We start from the raw sequence: 17,450 nt of genomic DNA on the forward strand, positions 1-17,450 counted from the left end.
TTCCTGCTCCCCCCTGAGGTGGAGCTGTTTATAGAAGAGGTTCAGAGGAGGAGCCAGAGGCTGGGGGAGATCTTTCTATAGTTCAGAGTCCAACTCCTGCCCTCTTCCTTACAGCTCAGTCTACCTCAAACCTTTTTTCAACAGGTCGGCTAATAAACGGGTGCAGCGTAAAAATAGGAGACGTCGTAGATGGTGTTGAACTGCTCTGTGGCTACAAAGTGTCCCAGTGCTTTTGAAAGCCTAAAACCATTTCATGTTTTTTCTTCACTACTCTGTTAAGTGTTGTATTCACTCATATGCTTCAGAAGGCTGTAGCCTTGCTTTAAACATGCAGGTTAATGGCTGTTTAGTTACGGGAACAGTTATTACAAACTATTCCCAACCAGGGTCCATTTCCCAATTGTATTTAGAGCTCATCGAGTGATTAAATATGTAATTAACAATAATAGAACCAATAAGTGATACATTGAGGCAGCTTAGCTTGTAACTATGAGAACAACATGCTTTTAAAACGTGAAATCAGAAGAGTCAGGTAAACCTGCTGTTATATGTACCTTTTTTTTTAAAACATTGAGTATTGAAAATGAGAGCAGAAAAGGTTAACATCCTGTAGATTTAAACCCAAGTGTTGGTTGGACTTAAGTAAAAAAAATAAAATGTGAATACATTTGCCATTAAATGTTGTTTACTTATTTATTTATGGCCATCATTAATGAATACAGTAGTCCTTCACTATAACACGGTTCACCTTTCGCGGCCTCTGTGTTTCACGGATTTTTTTTTACAGTGCAATTTTGGATGCATTTTTTACAATGTATGAACATGCATTGTGTTCTGCGTTCTGATTGGCTAATGCTGCGTTCACCCACCAGCAACACATCCAACTCGGTGAGTTTCACTGCCTGATAAAGCAAGGAGCTGCGCTCCTTTTTCTCCTCTCATAAACATAAACCACCAGTGAAATAAGCCGGAGTGATTAGCGGCTAATGCTATGCTAGCTCAGTGCTACAGAGATAACTTATACCTGCTACTACCACCTCCTCACTGATTCTTGTCCACACCTAATCCTTCCTAGTCCGGTCCTGGTTATAAAGGCCGTGTCATACAGCTCCAGGTGGTCACACACAGCTTCTACTCCATGGTTGAATGGGTGAACAGACCGGTGTCCATGTTGACGTGACGTCATCGTCAAGAAAGATTCTGAATGCGTTCGGCATCAATGTCTGATCACTAACAGTGTGACTCTGAAGAGAAAAATGAAGGTTTGAACTTTGAGAGTGTTAAAACAAGATAGAAATGTTAATTCCTGTCTGAGAAAAGTGTATAAAGTGTGTGGTGAGGGGTTTTACAGCCTTAAAACATGTATAATTGTAAAAAATAAAGCTAACTACTTCACGGATTTCGCCTATTGCGGGTTATTTTTAGAATGTAACCCCCGTGATAAACGAGGGACTACTGTACCTGATTCCCTTACAAGAAACATCTAATCCTCAACTGCACTGTTTAATATCCCGGTCACATTTTGAAATGAATTGTTTTAAATTAATTAACCAATATCATCCATGAATCAAATTGGCAACAACAAATTGTGGTATGAATCGTTACATTCCTGTTACAATCGTTTCAGTTATTTTCACTTTTTTTTTTTTTACTCTACATCAGTTTGTAAACTATTAGACTTTAAAGATACTGTTATAAACATAATGTGTTGTCATTTCTTTCTCTAAGTTTCTGGCAGTATATTTAAAGGTAACATTTGTTATAGATCAATATAGATCTGGGAATACAGCCACCAACACGTGCAGATTTCACTTCAGTCTCATGGTGCAGCTGAAGTCACCTTCATAATTTACAAAAAGATGCTGAGAATACAGTTTTAAAAATGGATTTTGTGAAGCCTCCAAAGCATCTTTATTAAACAGCCACACTTAGACACACAAAAACTATACAAAGCAAGGGTAGAGGGAATTTATTTCATTTGAACATTTCTGAGCCCCGGCCATTTAAGGTGATTTACAGAAACATGAAACATTAGGACACATGAGATGCACCAATGACATTAAAACAGCCTTTATAACTTGCTGCCTGCATGTTATTTGAACAGTGGTGAGCAAAAGGTTTAAAGCCCTGAGACTTTGCACTGACCTCAAACCCACTGCAGGTTTGTTCCAAGGATCAGAGAAGCTTAAAGCCTGGAATGAAGGAAGTAGAAGGAAAGCTTTCACAGTGAGACATTCAACCAGCAACACCGGTGTTTCAAAAGTCAAAAAGATTAGATTAGAGACGAGAAGTTCCTGAAGTGGATCCCATGACGCTGATCATTCATCACCTTTGATCTCATTTTCATATCCGCTGATGAGTCTGTCAAAATCAATAACACTGCTTGTTCTGGGCTAATAAATAGTCTAGTTTATTTTCCTAAATGATTGCTTGTACTTTACTTTTTCTTTCCTTTTCCTAAAGTTAGATAACTACAGTGAACTCAGCCTGCTTTGCTTCCTGAAAATGGGTCTAAATACTTGCTGTAACTTCCTCTTCACAGAGCGCTGATAGATAAGGATGTCAGCATCCCCCCCGAGACTTTCCGCAAGCACGTGGACGCCAGTCTGACCTACATCAACCGAGCCCTGAAGCAGATGAGCCGCCTCTTCTTGGTCGAGGACCTTGTGGACTCCCTTAAAGTGAGCATCTCCAGGACTGTCCTCCTCAGTGGGAATGGTCCACTGTGTCCCATTAAGGTTCATTCCCTCTGGAGCTTTTTTCATAGCTCTGATTGGAGCGGGAGCAGCTCCACAGGTCACTTTATTAACAGAATGTGATCCATAGTTCTAAAATAAGCTCCCCTTAGTCCCATGATATCTGTGAATGGCATGATGAACTAGTGCTGTGTTTTGTTTGGAAGCATGGCGTCTTCCTCGCCTCTAAAACCATCAATAATGCTCACACACAGAGGAATGGTCTCTGTCAGCTGCAGTGACACATGTAGAGTTGTGTCCATCCCAAGGCTGCCTGTATTCAGTTTTGTCTTATTTATTATATTTGAACTTGGTTTACAGAGGTCTGAAATAAGCCTAACTATAAATAATTTCTTGATTCAGTTTCCATGGGTGTAACCTTACCTAATAATGGTCTGAAATCACATAGAGAAAATGTGTTTTGCAATGATTAGAAGGTAATTTTTTTTCCTCTGACCCTTTGAGAGTGAACATGCTGATGCGGCTCTTTAAGACGTACTTTGACACCCTGACATGATAGTCATCAGATATACCAGCCCAGGTAATGCATAGAATGAGAAGATATGATGGTTCAATAGAACAAAGGGCACTTGGAGTGTGTCTGAACTGATCTGCTACTGCTCATATACTGTCTGTGGCTCCTATACATAGAAATCTGTAGCATGCATGGAATATGGGATTTATTTGCTTTTTACGATAATGCAACATCAAGTTAGATTTTTTATAGCTGTGTATTTTGAGTTTGGAGTCATGGAATCTACAAAATGATACAAATGTCTACTACTCTTTGCAAAGTCGTCTCAAAGGTCAGACTAAAGTGCTGGGTGTGCCAAGGTTGGTCTGCTGTGCTAATTTATATGGAGGACCAAACCTACCAAAAGTATAAATAAATTAAAAAAATGTATAAATAAATAAAAGAATGAATAAGTTAATAATCAAATGTGTGAATAAATTAATAAAAACTGGTAAATAAATGGGACATAAATAATTAAATGTCTTAAATTTAATTATTTCCACATTTATTTATTTTAACATTTATTTATTTATACATTTATTTTTTTTACATGTATTTATACATTTATTTTTTTTACATGTATTTATACATTTTATTTCCACATTTTTTTATTTCCACATGTATTTATTTATACATTTCTGTGTCCGTATGCTAATGAGGTAGGAGGGACTAACCTCAGTCTCATTCAGGATTGGTCAACTGAGCGATCCAATCAGATCCACTTCCTGTTGCAGCAGACCAGCATGGCTCAGATGAAGATTAATACACTGGCAAAATGACTTCTGTTAGTTATACTATCTAATGGCATACTCAAAATGAACTCACAATTATCAAGGTGGTCGGCAGCTTCCTGCAGCAGGTCTACTAGGGGTCTCCCGGTTGAAGCCATGCTGCGTTAACAGGAAGTCTCTCCGGGAACAGATCTGATTGGATCGCTCAGTTAACCCACGCATTTAATTAATTATTTATTCATTCTTTTATTTATTTATTCCAATATTTATTTATTTATACTTTTGGCAGGTTTGGTCCTCCATAGATTTAGCATTTAAAGCCTCTCCTTTAGTTCCAGTATTTTTAAAGGAAGCACTGTGAGCTGTTTAGCATTTGATTTTGTTACATTAAAGGCCTTTTTAAAATTTGAATTTTCAGCATCAAATTTAACCAGCAAGTGACCCTGAATGTCCCATTCCAGGTACTGGTATCCATTTTTTTGGCTTTTGTCATGGTCACATCCTAGAGAAAAGAGAGCCAATCAAGGGAGTGATCAGAGCGTGCTCTCCTGGGGTCGCTCACTTTAGCTCCAAATAAATGAGGACAGTCCCTCTGTGGCGTCTCTGATGTCCTATGTCCTAGTTTGTATCATCTGCAAGGAAAAGGAAGGTCGACCCAGGGCTTGGTAAAGGTTTGAGGACCTCTGTCACATTAATAATGTGTAACAGGACAACAACTGAACACTGACTTTCACTGAGCAATGGTGCGCCGTGTTCAGGTGTGATGATGCTAATGCTGACTGTTGAGTGTCATCGTTTGGTGCAAAAGTCTTTTTACCCACCATCTAAACTTATTTCTGGAACAAGCCCTGTTGATAATGTTGGAGTGAATCTGAGATGTTGGTGCTGGTGCTCTCTGACTGCTCCTGTCTGCTCTTTTTTCTCTCCCCAGCTGGCTGTGGTCATGTGGCTTTTGACCTACGTAGGCGCCGTCTTCAATGGTATCACCATCCTTATCCTGGGTAAGCACTGGTCCAGCAGCTTCATCCAATAACACTATCAAAGCTCCAACTGCTTGGTTAATCACATGATCTAATGCATGCAACAAGGCACAGTGGGAAGGAAATTTCCCTCTTTCTTTTGTATAGGAAGAAATCTCCAGCAGAACCAGGTTCAAAGGTGGCAGCCACCCGCTTTGACTGTTTGGGGTTAGTGGTCAGACTGGGCAAACGGAACAGGATAGAAGGATAGACATTGGAGTGTCCCAGACTAGTTGAGCCACGAACCCTTGTTCAGGAACTGCGAGCTCCAGCATCAAGACACCTGAAACAGAAAAGAGAGAGAAGGGCGAGGAGAAGGCACTGACTGCAGAAAAACATGATACACTATTAGCAGGTCTGCCTGCATGGTTTTGGGCTTCATTCCTAGTGGTAAGGTTAACGTTTAATGTCTTCGGGCATCTGCCATGGTCTGAAATGCTACCACTACAGACGGGACTTCATATTGTACTGGGTGCACATAATGGTCCGATTGCAACCATTACAGACGAGACTCTGTCCACTTTAAGTTAACGCAATTATATGTTTTAGCAAATAAGTAGGTTTTGAGTTCAATGGTCGCACGTAATGGTCTGAGGTGTTGACCATTTCGTGTAATGGTCACTGATTGCAACCATTACAAATGCAACCATTTCTGTTTCAGGTTAACGCTATCTTACGGTATACAATTTAGCAAATAATTAGGTTTTGAGTTTAGCTTTAAAGGTGGAGAGAGTAGCAGCCACCTGTACTAAGACTGGGAGCTGGTTCCCAAGGCGAGAAGCCTGGTTCATAGCTGAATGCTCTGCCTCCTGTTCTACTTCTGGACACTTTCGGAACTTCCAGAAGACCTGCAAACTGAGAGCGGAGTGTTTTGCCCAAATGATAGGGCACTAACAGGTTTTTAAGATATGCAGGAGCTTGATCATGCAGAGCTTTGGATGCTAACAGGAGGATTTTAAACTCTATTCTAGATTTTACAGGAAGCCAATACTGGAGAAATATGCTCTCTCCTGTTTGTACCTGTTAATCTGGCTGCATCATTCTGAATTAACTGGATACTTTTTAATGAGTTATTGTAATATCCTGAGAGTAGATAGTTACAATTATCGAATCTAGATGTAACAAATGCATGGATTAGTTTATCACCATCACTCTGGGCTAATATATTCCTGATTTTAGAGATATTACACAGGCTGAAAAAAGCTGTCCTTGAGATTTGTTTAATATGAGAGTTAAAAGATAAGTCATTATCAATGACAGAGTAATGCCATCCAGAGACACTATTTGCTCTGATAATTTATCTCTGAGGTGTTTTAGACCAAATAAAATATGGTTTTATCCTGGTTAAGAAGGAGAAAGTTACAGCTCATCAGTGATGTCTTGAGTTTGAGCCTGGAGTTTTAATAACTGATACATTTTATCTGATTTCATTGAGAGATAAAGCTGTGTATCATCTGCATAGCAATGGAAATTTGTATCATGTTCTCTGATAATGTTACCTAGTGGAAGCATATATAATGTAAAGAGTATTGGTCCCAAAACTGAACCTTGTGGAACTCCATGATTAACTCTGGCGTGCGCTGAGGACAGATTATTAACATGAACAAAGTGGGTTCTGTCTGATCGGTAGGATTTAAACCAACCCAGCGCTGTTTCTTTAATCCCAAAAACGCTTTCCATTCTCTGCAGCCGTAGATGATGATCCACTGTATCAAAGGCTGCATTGAGATCTAAGAGCACCAGAACTGAGACCAGCCCTCTGTCTGAGGCTAAGAGGAGATCATTGGTTACTTTTACTAAGGCAGTCTCTGTGCTGTGATGGGCTCTAAAGTCAGACTGAAAGCTCTTGTATAAATTGTTCCTAAGTAGGTGATCACATAATTGACCTGCAATGATTTTTTCAAGAATTTTGGAAACAAAAGGGAGATTGGATATTGGCCTATAATTGGACGAGTCATTTGGATCAATGGTTGGTTTTTTAAGGAGAGGTTTGATTACAGCAGTTTTAAAGGCCTGTGGTACATAACCTGTTGCTAGAGATTATTAATATAGTTCATCATATTAGTGCTAATTAGTGAATGAAATTTAAATAGTGGAGTTGGGATTGGATCTAAAAGACAGGTTGTTGGTTTAGAAGCACTAGCTATTGAGGTCAGTTCAGATAGGCCAATTGGAGTGAAACTATGTAAATAAAAGCTGCATGTTGGGGTAATTTCAGGAGCTGCTTGTTTAAGAAATTATTGAGAATGCCTGCAGGGGGGACATTAGCTTTGTTTCTAATTGTTAGAATTTTATCAGTAAAGAAATTGATGAAGTCGTCAGCGTCACTGCTCAGGTTGACAGGAATAGAGGGTTCAACAGAGCTGTGGCTTTTGGTGAGCCTGGCTACAGTGTTGAATAAACACCGATGATTGTTCTTGTTTTCCTCTATTAAAGTTGAATAATAGGAGGTTCTAGCTTTGTGGAAAGCTTTTTTATAAGCTAACAAACTTTTCTTCCAAGCTATATTAACTTCTAACATGTTTCAGGAGAGCCACTTCTTTTCCAATTTTCGCAATGCCTATTTTAAAAGACGCAATTCAGATTTATACCAGGGAGCGACCTTTTTATGACATACATTGCACTGTTGAGAAGATCATTTATTTTCTCTGTCGTTAGACATTGATAGCTACTGTCCGTAGCGATATCATATGGGTTAAAGGTAATCAGTGATGGAGCTAAATCTTTAACCCGAGCTATAGCTTTTTCAGACAGTGATCTACTATAGTGTACTTTTCTTTCAGAGTTTAAGCAGGCTGATATTCTAAATTCGAAGTATAACAAAAAGTTATTTACTGCTCTTTAAGCCGTGAGTTTTTTTTGTCATACCTTTAATTTCTAGGAGGTGATGTTTCTCATTGTTTCAATGATTGAGAGATTTTAAGAAGGTTTATGAGATTTTTCAAGGACAGATTGTTAAAATGCATAATTTAGGTGATTGTCTTGAGTCACCACTGATTTCAGATTGTTTTTAAGTCTGTTATAAAGAGATACATTATTTAAAAAAAATAAAAACCTAATTGACAATGACTATTTATTATATTGTATTTTTAGATTCAAGAAAACATTGAGTACTTTTAGTATGCTGAGGTCGGTCCCATGCTCCATCTGCAGTACTTTCTGTGCCCACTAGGGGCTGTGACCCACATTTTAAATTATGAATGTCAAAGTTCATCTTAAAGAACCTAACACACCAGGTCACAGCACCCAAACACCATTGAGTTGGAATGTTCTTCATGTCACTCCTGACTTAGTCTCAGTCGTTAGCCGCCTGAGACTTACTTGATCGCATGAGAGCAGCCTGCTAGCAGCCTGGAAGCTAAAGGTCAGACAGCAGCCCCCCCTCAGTCCCGGGGCCTCACACATGCAAAGGTTACAGGGCCGTATAAGGACTGCACTAATGGATAGCTCCTCCTCCTCCTGTTCCTCTTTCTGCAGCACACATCAGTAAAGCTCTCTTATGTTTTACACATACTTTATATAGAAGAGGGAAATCAAAGGTATAAACACAGGCTAAAAAGATAAAGTCCTGAAGCTTTTCATTGTTATCAGAAGATATTTCTCACACACAGCATCACACAGCCAGTCTGTGGTTCTTAGGCCTAAATACACAGGCCCTGCTTCTGAATGATGATCAACATGCTGCCTGTTTAGCTTCTCCATCATTTATAAAGTGCTATCTGATTACTACAGACCTCATGGATAAGCTGCTATGTAGGGGGAACAGTACGCTTCTCTGGGTTTATTTTCAATCGTCGTATTCAGGGACAACTTTAAAGGTCCTACAGTATATCATGCTATATTAAGGCCTTCCAAAATCAACTACAGCCACATATGGGTAATATTTTACATTTTGCAAAATAAAATACAAATTTATTAAGAAATATTACTCATTTTCTTTCAACCCGCACGGATTCTCGGAGCGCCACCACTCCTTGTGTGAGTGCCTCCCATTTCATGACGTAGCCCTGGAGCGCCGGCAGCATGGGCAACAAGCACGCCCACCAAACTTTGTAAACAGTTCCAGAGAATGTGTTTCAAATATAAAGAGAAAGAAGTGACTATAGATAAGTTTATTTTACTTAGGGCTGTGGCCTCTCCATCAGTGGGTTTTATTGTGGGAATCTCTCAGGTTTGAAGACATAATTTGCTGGACAATTCACTTTGGAACTGGCCAAGATTCACCAAGCAGTCTTTTGTAAAGTGACGGTCACAGACTAACGGATGCTGGATGGTGTGTCGCGTGTTCCCAAAGATAAATTCCAACCACATCTGGCGAGTCGACTGTTCTTTAGGAAGTTTGAATAAATTCTGAGGACTTTTGCAGTCAAACGTGCATTATCGGTTACCAGACATTCTTTTGGTACAATAACAAAGCCAGTTTATTTTCCCTATGCAGACTGGATAAGAAAGGGCAATGACCATCCAAACGGATGTTCTTCGGCCACTTGCATGCCTCTAGCATCAGAGAGAATGAGCGTGTATGTTCACTGTGGAGGCACGGCACCAGCAGCAGGCACTTCCTGGAGGGGATGATTCAGAATTCTAGTGACGTCACTAGAATTTGAACCGCTCGTTTTTCAGAAGAGGGCAGAGAGCAGGATTATTGAGGATTTCTCGGAGATGCAGGAAGGAATCCAATAATACTTTGGGGATGTTGTTGATAAGGAATTAACATTGTACGGTTAAAAGCTAAAAAAAAGTTGATTTGCATGATATAGGACCTTTAACTTTATTCATTCTTCTATAACAGACGGTGACACTTTGAGGACACAGTAATCCATGTTTCAGACACATTCGCCATGTTTACATGGGAGCTTTAATTCCTCTTTAAAGCAGAATAATAGTTCATTCCTCTTTAAACTGACCTTGTAAACACGTAATTCCTAATGCAAATTCAATTCCGAATTAATCTTAAATTTGAATTAGGTGGCTGGTTCACTTTGAAATTAAATAATTCCTCTATCTTGTAAACACTTAGTTCCGCTTTGACATAGTCCTAGATGGCTGTACGGACACCAGCCAACACTATTTATTTATTAAGAGCCTTAAAAGACATGGATATAATGAAAAGAGTGGATAGACATTCACACAGACTTATGACACACATGGACCTCGACAAAAGAGACGGCTTCATTGGGGCATGAAGCAGATCATTAAAAACTTATTTTTTCACTCAACGTCCTGTATAGTTGTAGGTAGAACAGCTGTTGTATTAACCGCTGGCTTTGATTGACCAAAGTACGGACTTCTACCTCCCTTCTCCTGCTCTATCTCTCTTCTGCTCCATAGAGCAAAGTGAAACCGTGTGTTATTGTTAAGCTGCTGCTTCAAAACTACAATCAAAATAAAAGTGAAAACAGTTCTCATGTGGTCTTCTATGTTGTAGCCGAAAAGGAAAGGTTTATTTTGTGTTTTGTCCCAATAGACGTGATGAGTCACGTTCTCCCCCTGTCCAATCAGAGCCCTTCCCAACCCCCAGACCTAAAGAACAATTGAATAACTATTTTATGTAAACACAAAGCAGAACACTTTAATTCTGAATAATTGAATTCAGAATAACTAATTCCGAATTAAAAGTCATCATGTAACCGTGACCATTGTAATGTTTACAGTCTAAAAGTGTTTGGAGGTCTATTGTAATCTGCAGCAACGTGTGCATGTCCTGCTGTTGTCTCTTAAAGTTCTCCATTGTCTGTGTTCTCCAGCTGACATCCTGCTCTTTGCTGTGCCGCCCATCTATGAGAAGAACAAGGTGAGTCACACACACACGCGCACACACACACACACACACACACACACACAAAAGCAGCAGCAGTGAGCTCAGAGGATGACTGCAATCACACACTGAGGGCTCTGTGCAGCTCATTATGTCATTCCAAACAACAATGTCATCACCAAACAAAGCGCACACACACACACACACACACTTCAGGGCTTGGATGCACAACACATGCACATACACACTGCTTCTTTAACCTTCTTTTACTCTTAGATCTTCCTCACAGTCTGCCTCTGTTTCTATGTAATTAGATTAATTGAGAACAGCACTGCTTATCTTATTTCAGCAGTGCATTAGTATGAGTTGGTGATATGTAGGGAGAACAAAGTCACTTTGTTTTCTAGGCGCTGTGTTTCTGTGTGGAGTTTGCATGTCTTCACAGTCCTGATGCAGTAAAGCAGCCTGAAAACTCGTAGATCATCCAAAAGATTCTTAAACAGAGACATGAGCCTTTAAGTTTGAAACTGTTGAAAGTGTGGTTCCCCCTCACAGAGCCTTCCACACTGCCTTTGATGCCCAGTCTCCATGTTTGGTCTGTAGCTGAAGTCCTGGTGTGAGCTCTAATCCCTTCCAGTCTGGTGCAGATCAACAACTCGTGATGGAAGATCTATCTTTTTGTGCAGGATGATCCAGATCAACAGATATTTCTTATCAAGTCAAAGACTCAGTTTGGATGATTTTAGTAGCAAACGACCATTTGTTGAATTGAAAATGTCAGTGCACTGTAGGAAGGCTCATTGCGTCACATGACCTGTCAGTTTACCTTTGAGTTGACACAACCAATGGAGGATGTCCTCATGCATGCCCACTAGTAACTAGTAAGGACTTCAGTTGATCCTCAATACCTCTCTCTTGTCCTTCCAGACCCAGATTGATCATTACATCGACCTGGCACGCACTCAAATCAATTCCACCATTGCCAAGTAGGTGCCTCAGTGATGGTGCTTTGATCATGTGACCAGCAGCAGCCACTCACTTGCTCTGTTTTCTCCCACAGGCTACAAGAGAAGCTCCCTGGAGCTGTGAAACGCAGCAAAACCGAATGATCAGCTTCTCTTTCACATCACCATCATCTTCATCATCATCTGAGCCCACCCCCACTTTTCTCTAGGAAAGCCCCACCCTGCCAGTCTAACTCCTCCCCTCCACGCCGTTACTCTTGACCACCAACTTCACTGAACCTTGCTAGATAGGAAACCTGAGCTACTTGCTATTCAATGTAAAACTACTGCGCAGCTTAAATCGCAAGTGTTAGAGGGTCTGCGCTGACGAGCAGTCCGTCTGCACAGTGGGACTACCCGTCTGCGTGCGCTCACAGGGAAATAGAGGCAGGGTGGAGTGAACTAGACTGAATCTATGAGCTGGTACTGCATGCAGGAGGACAGATGATGGCTGTAAGTCACAACCAAAGCAAATGTCTGTACTTAAAACATTTTCCCACCGAAGGTCATCGGCTCTTTTAAACCTGTAAAAGTAAAAACAAAACAATAAATCCAAAAGAAACTGTTCTAGAGGCAACCACCTTTAGGGTGTGATTGTGGCTGGTCTTCTGCTGATCTCTTGCTCTGCAGCTATTATGTGCATATGAGTTTACTTTTAGCAGTTGGTATTAGATCTGTTACTGGTTGGCCTGTTTGTTCCCATTCATCTTCCAGGCACTTGTGTTTGTAAGTTTCTGCAATGCACTGAAGTTTTCCTTTGGAAGCACATGATCAGGTTGAAATAAAAGGTTTGGAACCCTGAGCCAGCTGTGATGATTGGGTCTAGTTCACTTTGTGATCAGATGATTTTTGGATGTACATACGCCTGATGTTCTGCTAAATCTGGCACAAAGTGCTGCGTTCTCCGAGGTACATTTGGATTTTTCTTTTCTCTTCTTCTTACTGTTCTTGATGTTACTTATTCGCTTCTGTTTGGGTTCATTGAGCAGAAGTCTGAGCTCAGTCTGATGAACTAAACTCCTGGGGCCTCGTCTATAAGTGTTGCACACGCACAAATCCGGGCCTGAAATACGCTTCCTATGAAAATTTGTGATTTAAAAAAAATAAACATCATGTGAGAATGGTACGTTAACTATGAACCTTATACACAAACATTTCAGAGAGATGCCGGAAATGGGCAATTAAAGCCAAATCTCATACATTAACTGTCCTCACATATCAGAGTTCTACATCCATGTAATCAATACTAAGCCTGCAGTGTTATAGATATTTCTTTTTTTAGCTATTTGCTCCATGTACGCAAATATGTTCCCAAGAGATTCTCCTCTTGGTTTCCACCTTCAGATCAGATGCTTTTTCTTCACCCCTGCCATATTTCACTCTGGAACTCTCAGTATTGACGACTGCTGTCACTAACTTGCTTTTTATTATTAGCAATGCTACTTTGTTCTGAAATTCTTTTTCTGTCATGATCAAGTGTAAAACCCCATTGGTTATCAGCTCGTTTAGATGCTAAAACCATTCATGAGCTCATTTGACCGTTTATGGTAGAATGTGGGTGTGTCGAGGGCAGGATATGAAGTGGGAATGCTTGCAGGTGTGCTCAGACAGATTTGATAATTCAGAATATTTAACTTTTGGTTTGGATCCTATGCAACGTTTTATACATGAGGCCCCTGGTTGTTCAATACGGAACCCAACACATTCCTTTATGATCACTGTTTGCTTCACTTTCACAGTAATAGTGTGTCAAAAGTCCAAGAGCTGAACAGCGTTTGATTAAGAACATCCACCTAAGTGTCCTCCAATAGCCTTGGACCCTTCACCTTAATTTGGTTTGAGGGATTTCATTTTGTTTTGTTGTAATTTTTCCAAAGAACTCTTAAGATTTCTGCTCATGAGGCCCAACATATGTCATATAGATAAGGATGCTGCACTGACCACCCGTAAGAAAACAGTGTAAAGATCCTGTAAGTCCAGACTACCGCCTCCTTGTTATTCAGGAAAATTCTTCTTCGACAGACTGATGTGGTGAAGCCCCAAAATCTATGTAAAAGTTCAGTTAAATATGCAGAAACAGATTGACCTGTGTGAAAGTTCTTAAACTTCAAGCATCAAATGAGCAGCAGTCAGTTTTATTTAATGGCGTATTTAGAAGTGATTTCAAAATAAAAGGTAAGTTTCACCGAGTCGCACTGAATGAAAAATGGGCTGCGTAACAGCAGTACTTTTTATCATGGTATAGTTAGGGCTCTGCTTTATTTCACAAATGTATGCGTTATAGGTGTTTGATTAGTTGTTTTTAAGATAGAAGATTTCATGTCTTGTTTCCTCTTTAAACCCCCAAGTATTCCTGAGTCGCTTTTCAATAACTTTTGATAAGGTATGGAGCTAACTTCTGTTAAATTTGGGAATGGTATCTGTACAAAAAGTCCCAGCATGCTTACCTTACTGACACATGAAAAAGTGTATTACTGTGCACAGACAGGTGTTGGTGGTGCACACTGGTACTGATGGGATTTGTGTGGTGGTTCTCAGCCCTTGTTTAGACTATGCTTCACTCTGACTTTTGTTCCTTATAACTACTGTTTGTGGTCGTTTGATGGTGTTTTTGGACTCTTTAGAAACCACTTTGTCTTCATATAGTTTTCTTGAAAGAGTTGTGATGGAAATGAAATGGCCCAGATGTTGGTGTTGCTGTTCTACATCGTCCCACAGTCCATGCCTCTCACACCACCTGATGGAGCTTGAACATCCGACTTAATGCTGCACTGCAGGAAAGAGTCGTGGCAACTGAAACATATTCCCAAACCAATCCGATTTAAACATTTGGATTCCTGAAATTTTTTTTCATAATTCATTTTGAAGGCTTATTCACACAAATTTCAATTTACTCAAAAGCAGTCATAAAGGCATAAATAAGGTGAGCTTGGATCTCTAAAAACCTCAAATGTCTGTGGGAGCAGAAATGAGTCTGAAAACTGATATGATTTTAAAAAAAAAACTTTATCTGCCTTCCATGTGGCTCAGGAAGGAATGGGCATGAATCAGAATGGAGGCATTAGGGACAAACTCAGCTATATAAGATGCTTCAACTATCAAGCCTTTCTTCCCTAAAACTTACCCAGATTTGTTCATGGTTATTGTGCATCATTCTCAAATTGGTTTCTATAAGCTTATATTTCCTTTATAAAGACTTAATGCAATTAAAAGTGACGTTCAATTTTTACCTGACGTGCATAAACATTAGACTTTTTAGAACGGCCAACTAACTGCAGCATGGCTGTTAGCCCGCAGTGTGCAGGCACCAGGTGTGACGAGGCACACACTGAGCATGGTGGCATGTTTCCATTTCATTTATTTACATGTGAATAAGTTGCACAACAAAGCTCTTAAAGATTCCATTCTCGTTTTCATACATGCGAGCTAGAGATGGAGTGGGTTTGATGGTTGGTGCATGTTCAAGTTCAGCTCAGCCAATCAGAATTCCACCTAAAGAAGCTGCAGAGGTGAAGCAGTGGTTCGACTGATCTGACGTGTGAGCTGTAATATATAATAAAAATAAAAAAAAGATGAAGAGCAGCACGTTGCTTTGCACTCAGTGTTCCCATCAGGTGTGGGAGTGTGCTGCACTAACATTAGATCTGTTTTGTATTAGCTTCGACTTTCGGCTCTGATTTTTTTGAGGCTTTTGGCGAAAATGTTGCAGAAAACCAAGAAAATGTTGAAAAAAGTCTTTGGTCTGTTCTGATTGTCAGTGAAATGAATAAAAACATCTCAAAGGTTGAAAGCTTTGCTGGTCTCCTTTCTTCTTCTTCTTTGTCCCTGTTGATGGGGGGGGGGGGGGGGGGGGGGGGGGGGGATTTAAACGTCACAATCCTGATGAAATGTCTCAGAGAAGATGGATGCAGCCTGTCATGATGTTTGGGTGGACGGACGATTATAGAATCTAATTTTAGAGCAGACCAGGAAACTAAAACCATTAAGAGTTGAGGAGCCATTTAAAGCCTGATGTTACATAAAAGTTTCAAAGCTGCATATTAAATCGTTGAAAGGAATTCTGTGAGTGTACTGGGATGACTGGCTCTATGCAGATGGCTTTGATCATTTAGTCAGATCTCTACAGTGTATACCTGAGCCTGCAGCAGGATGTGGAGTTACACACAGACTGCATCTTCAAAACAAACAAAAATAGCCTAAACTTTTATAGATATAGATATAGTAGCTTAGTTTATTCAGCTTAAATATGGAGCTGCACTTTGCAGGACCAGCTCCAGGCCTTGGGTTACAGTTTGGCATCCGTCCTCATGCACAGCAGGCGCTCTGCAAGGCGTTACAGACCTTCCACCACCAGGTTTGTCATCATCACTGCTTCCTCTAACATAAAACTATGCTCACCTGATTCAAGCTCATTGTTATATTTAGAACTTATGTCATGTCAGCTATCTTGTATATTGAGGAAAAACTTTTCGGTAACACTTTATACTTGAAGTTTTATACATAAGGCTGACATTACACGGTCATTAGCCTGAATTAGGTGTCATGAAAGCTGTCGTGTGTCGTTCTCTAAATTACGACAGGAAGTAGAGGGATCTAGTGGGGCTAGGTACCTAACCTAAAAAAGCCAACATAGCTCCAAAGGTGTTGTATTTAGCGAGAGTCAGAGAGTTTTTAATTGTTCTTTATTTTGTTTTCATGTTGGTCAAAGCTGAAAATCCACTTTCACATAAGTATGTGGTAGCAGAGGGCATCACGCATGTTTGGCTAGCAAGTATTTTTGCTTTTTTGATGACATTGTTTTTCTGTCACCACTAGAGGCCAGTGTGTAATTTGTGGCAATGTATGGAATCTCCTGACTGCTGTAATAATCATATTCTAGTTTCCAATGTTGTCATACTGTTGTTAATTTTTTTTTTTTTTCTCCTTATTTAGTGTTTGTTGTTGTGTTGTGTTTTTTGAGTCATTTAGGGTTTTAGTTGTAGTTCTGTGTGTTTTACAAGTCATTTTGTGTATTGTTGTCAATGTGTGATTTTGCTGCTGTTCCGTTATCTCCTGTTTACCTTAGGGGCCAGGCTAAACATGTTTTGTCTGCTCTTCCTGATGTTTGTTAACCAGCATTAGACCTAATCATTTACCAATCCATTTCTCATCAACAACATAACAAGCCCTTTTTTAACCAAGCCATTAATACATTTTAGCCTGGCTCTTAGAACACGTTAAAAGCCAAAATTAAAAAATAAAAGGGTTAAATTCCTGGTTAATGTTTCTCTAAAACAGAATCATACAGTATGCAATGCTGTTGTTTTAAAGCCTTATAGGAAATAAGATGATTCAAAGCAACCATGGATCAGTGATAGAGTGGGTCCTCCAATAACCCAAGGGTTGGGGGTTTGAATCCCGCTCTATACAAGTCATTGTCATTGTGTCCTTGGGCAAGGCACTACACCCACATTGCCTCGTATGAATGCAGTGGGTAAGTGAGTGTTGGTGGTGGTTGGAGGGACTGATGGCGCACTATGGCATCCTTGCATCAGGGCAGCTGTGGCTACAATAGTAGCTTACCACCACCATGTGTGGAGTTAAAGAATAATGCTCACCAATGAAAAAGCGCTTTGTGTGTCTATGAAAAAGCGCTATATAAAATAAAAGTATGATGGTCAATGATTGCCACTCAACAAACAGCTGTAAA

General features: G+C 40.0%; 1 protein-coding gene across 3 annotated transcripts in view; it reads left to right on the plus strand.

The window, feature by feature from the left end:
* Positions 1–12,563, plus strand: part of rtn3 (reticulon 3) — a 45,913-nt gene extending 33,350 nt beyond the window's left edge. For all 3 annotated transcript variants that reach the window (XM_028474033.1, XM_028474034.1, XM_028474035.1), the window contains 5 exons: positions 2,543–2,681; positions 4,912–4,981; positions 10,747–10,793; positions 11,685–11,743; positions 11,818–12,563. In XM_028474033.1, the coding sequence (XP_028329834.1) occupies positions 2,543–2,681; positions 4,912–4,981; positions 10,747–10,793; positions 11,685–11,743; positions 11,818–11,866 (364 nt within the window). In that variant the 3' untranslated portion in view covers positions 11,867–12,563. The remainder of the gene's footprint in view (positions 1–2,542; positions 2,682–4,911; positions 4,982–10,746; positions 10,794–11,684; positions 11,744–11,817) is intronic.
* Positions 12,564–17,450: the final 4,887 nt, after the last annotated feature.

This window comes from Gouania willdenowi, chromosome 18 (genome assembly GCF_900634775.1).
Source record: "Gouania willdenowi chromosome 18, fGouWil2.1, whole genome shotgun sequence".
Classification (NCBI taxonomy): Eukaryota; Metazoa; Chordata; class Actinopteri; order Blenniiformes; family Gobiesocidae; genus Gouania; species Gouania willdenowi.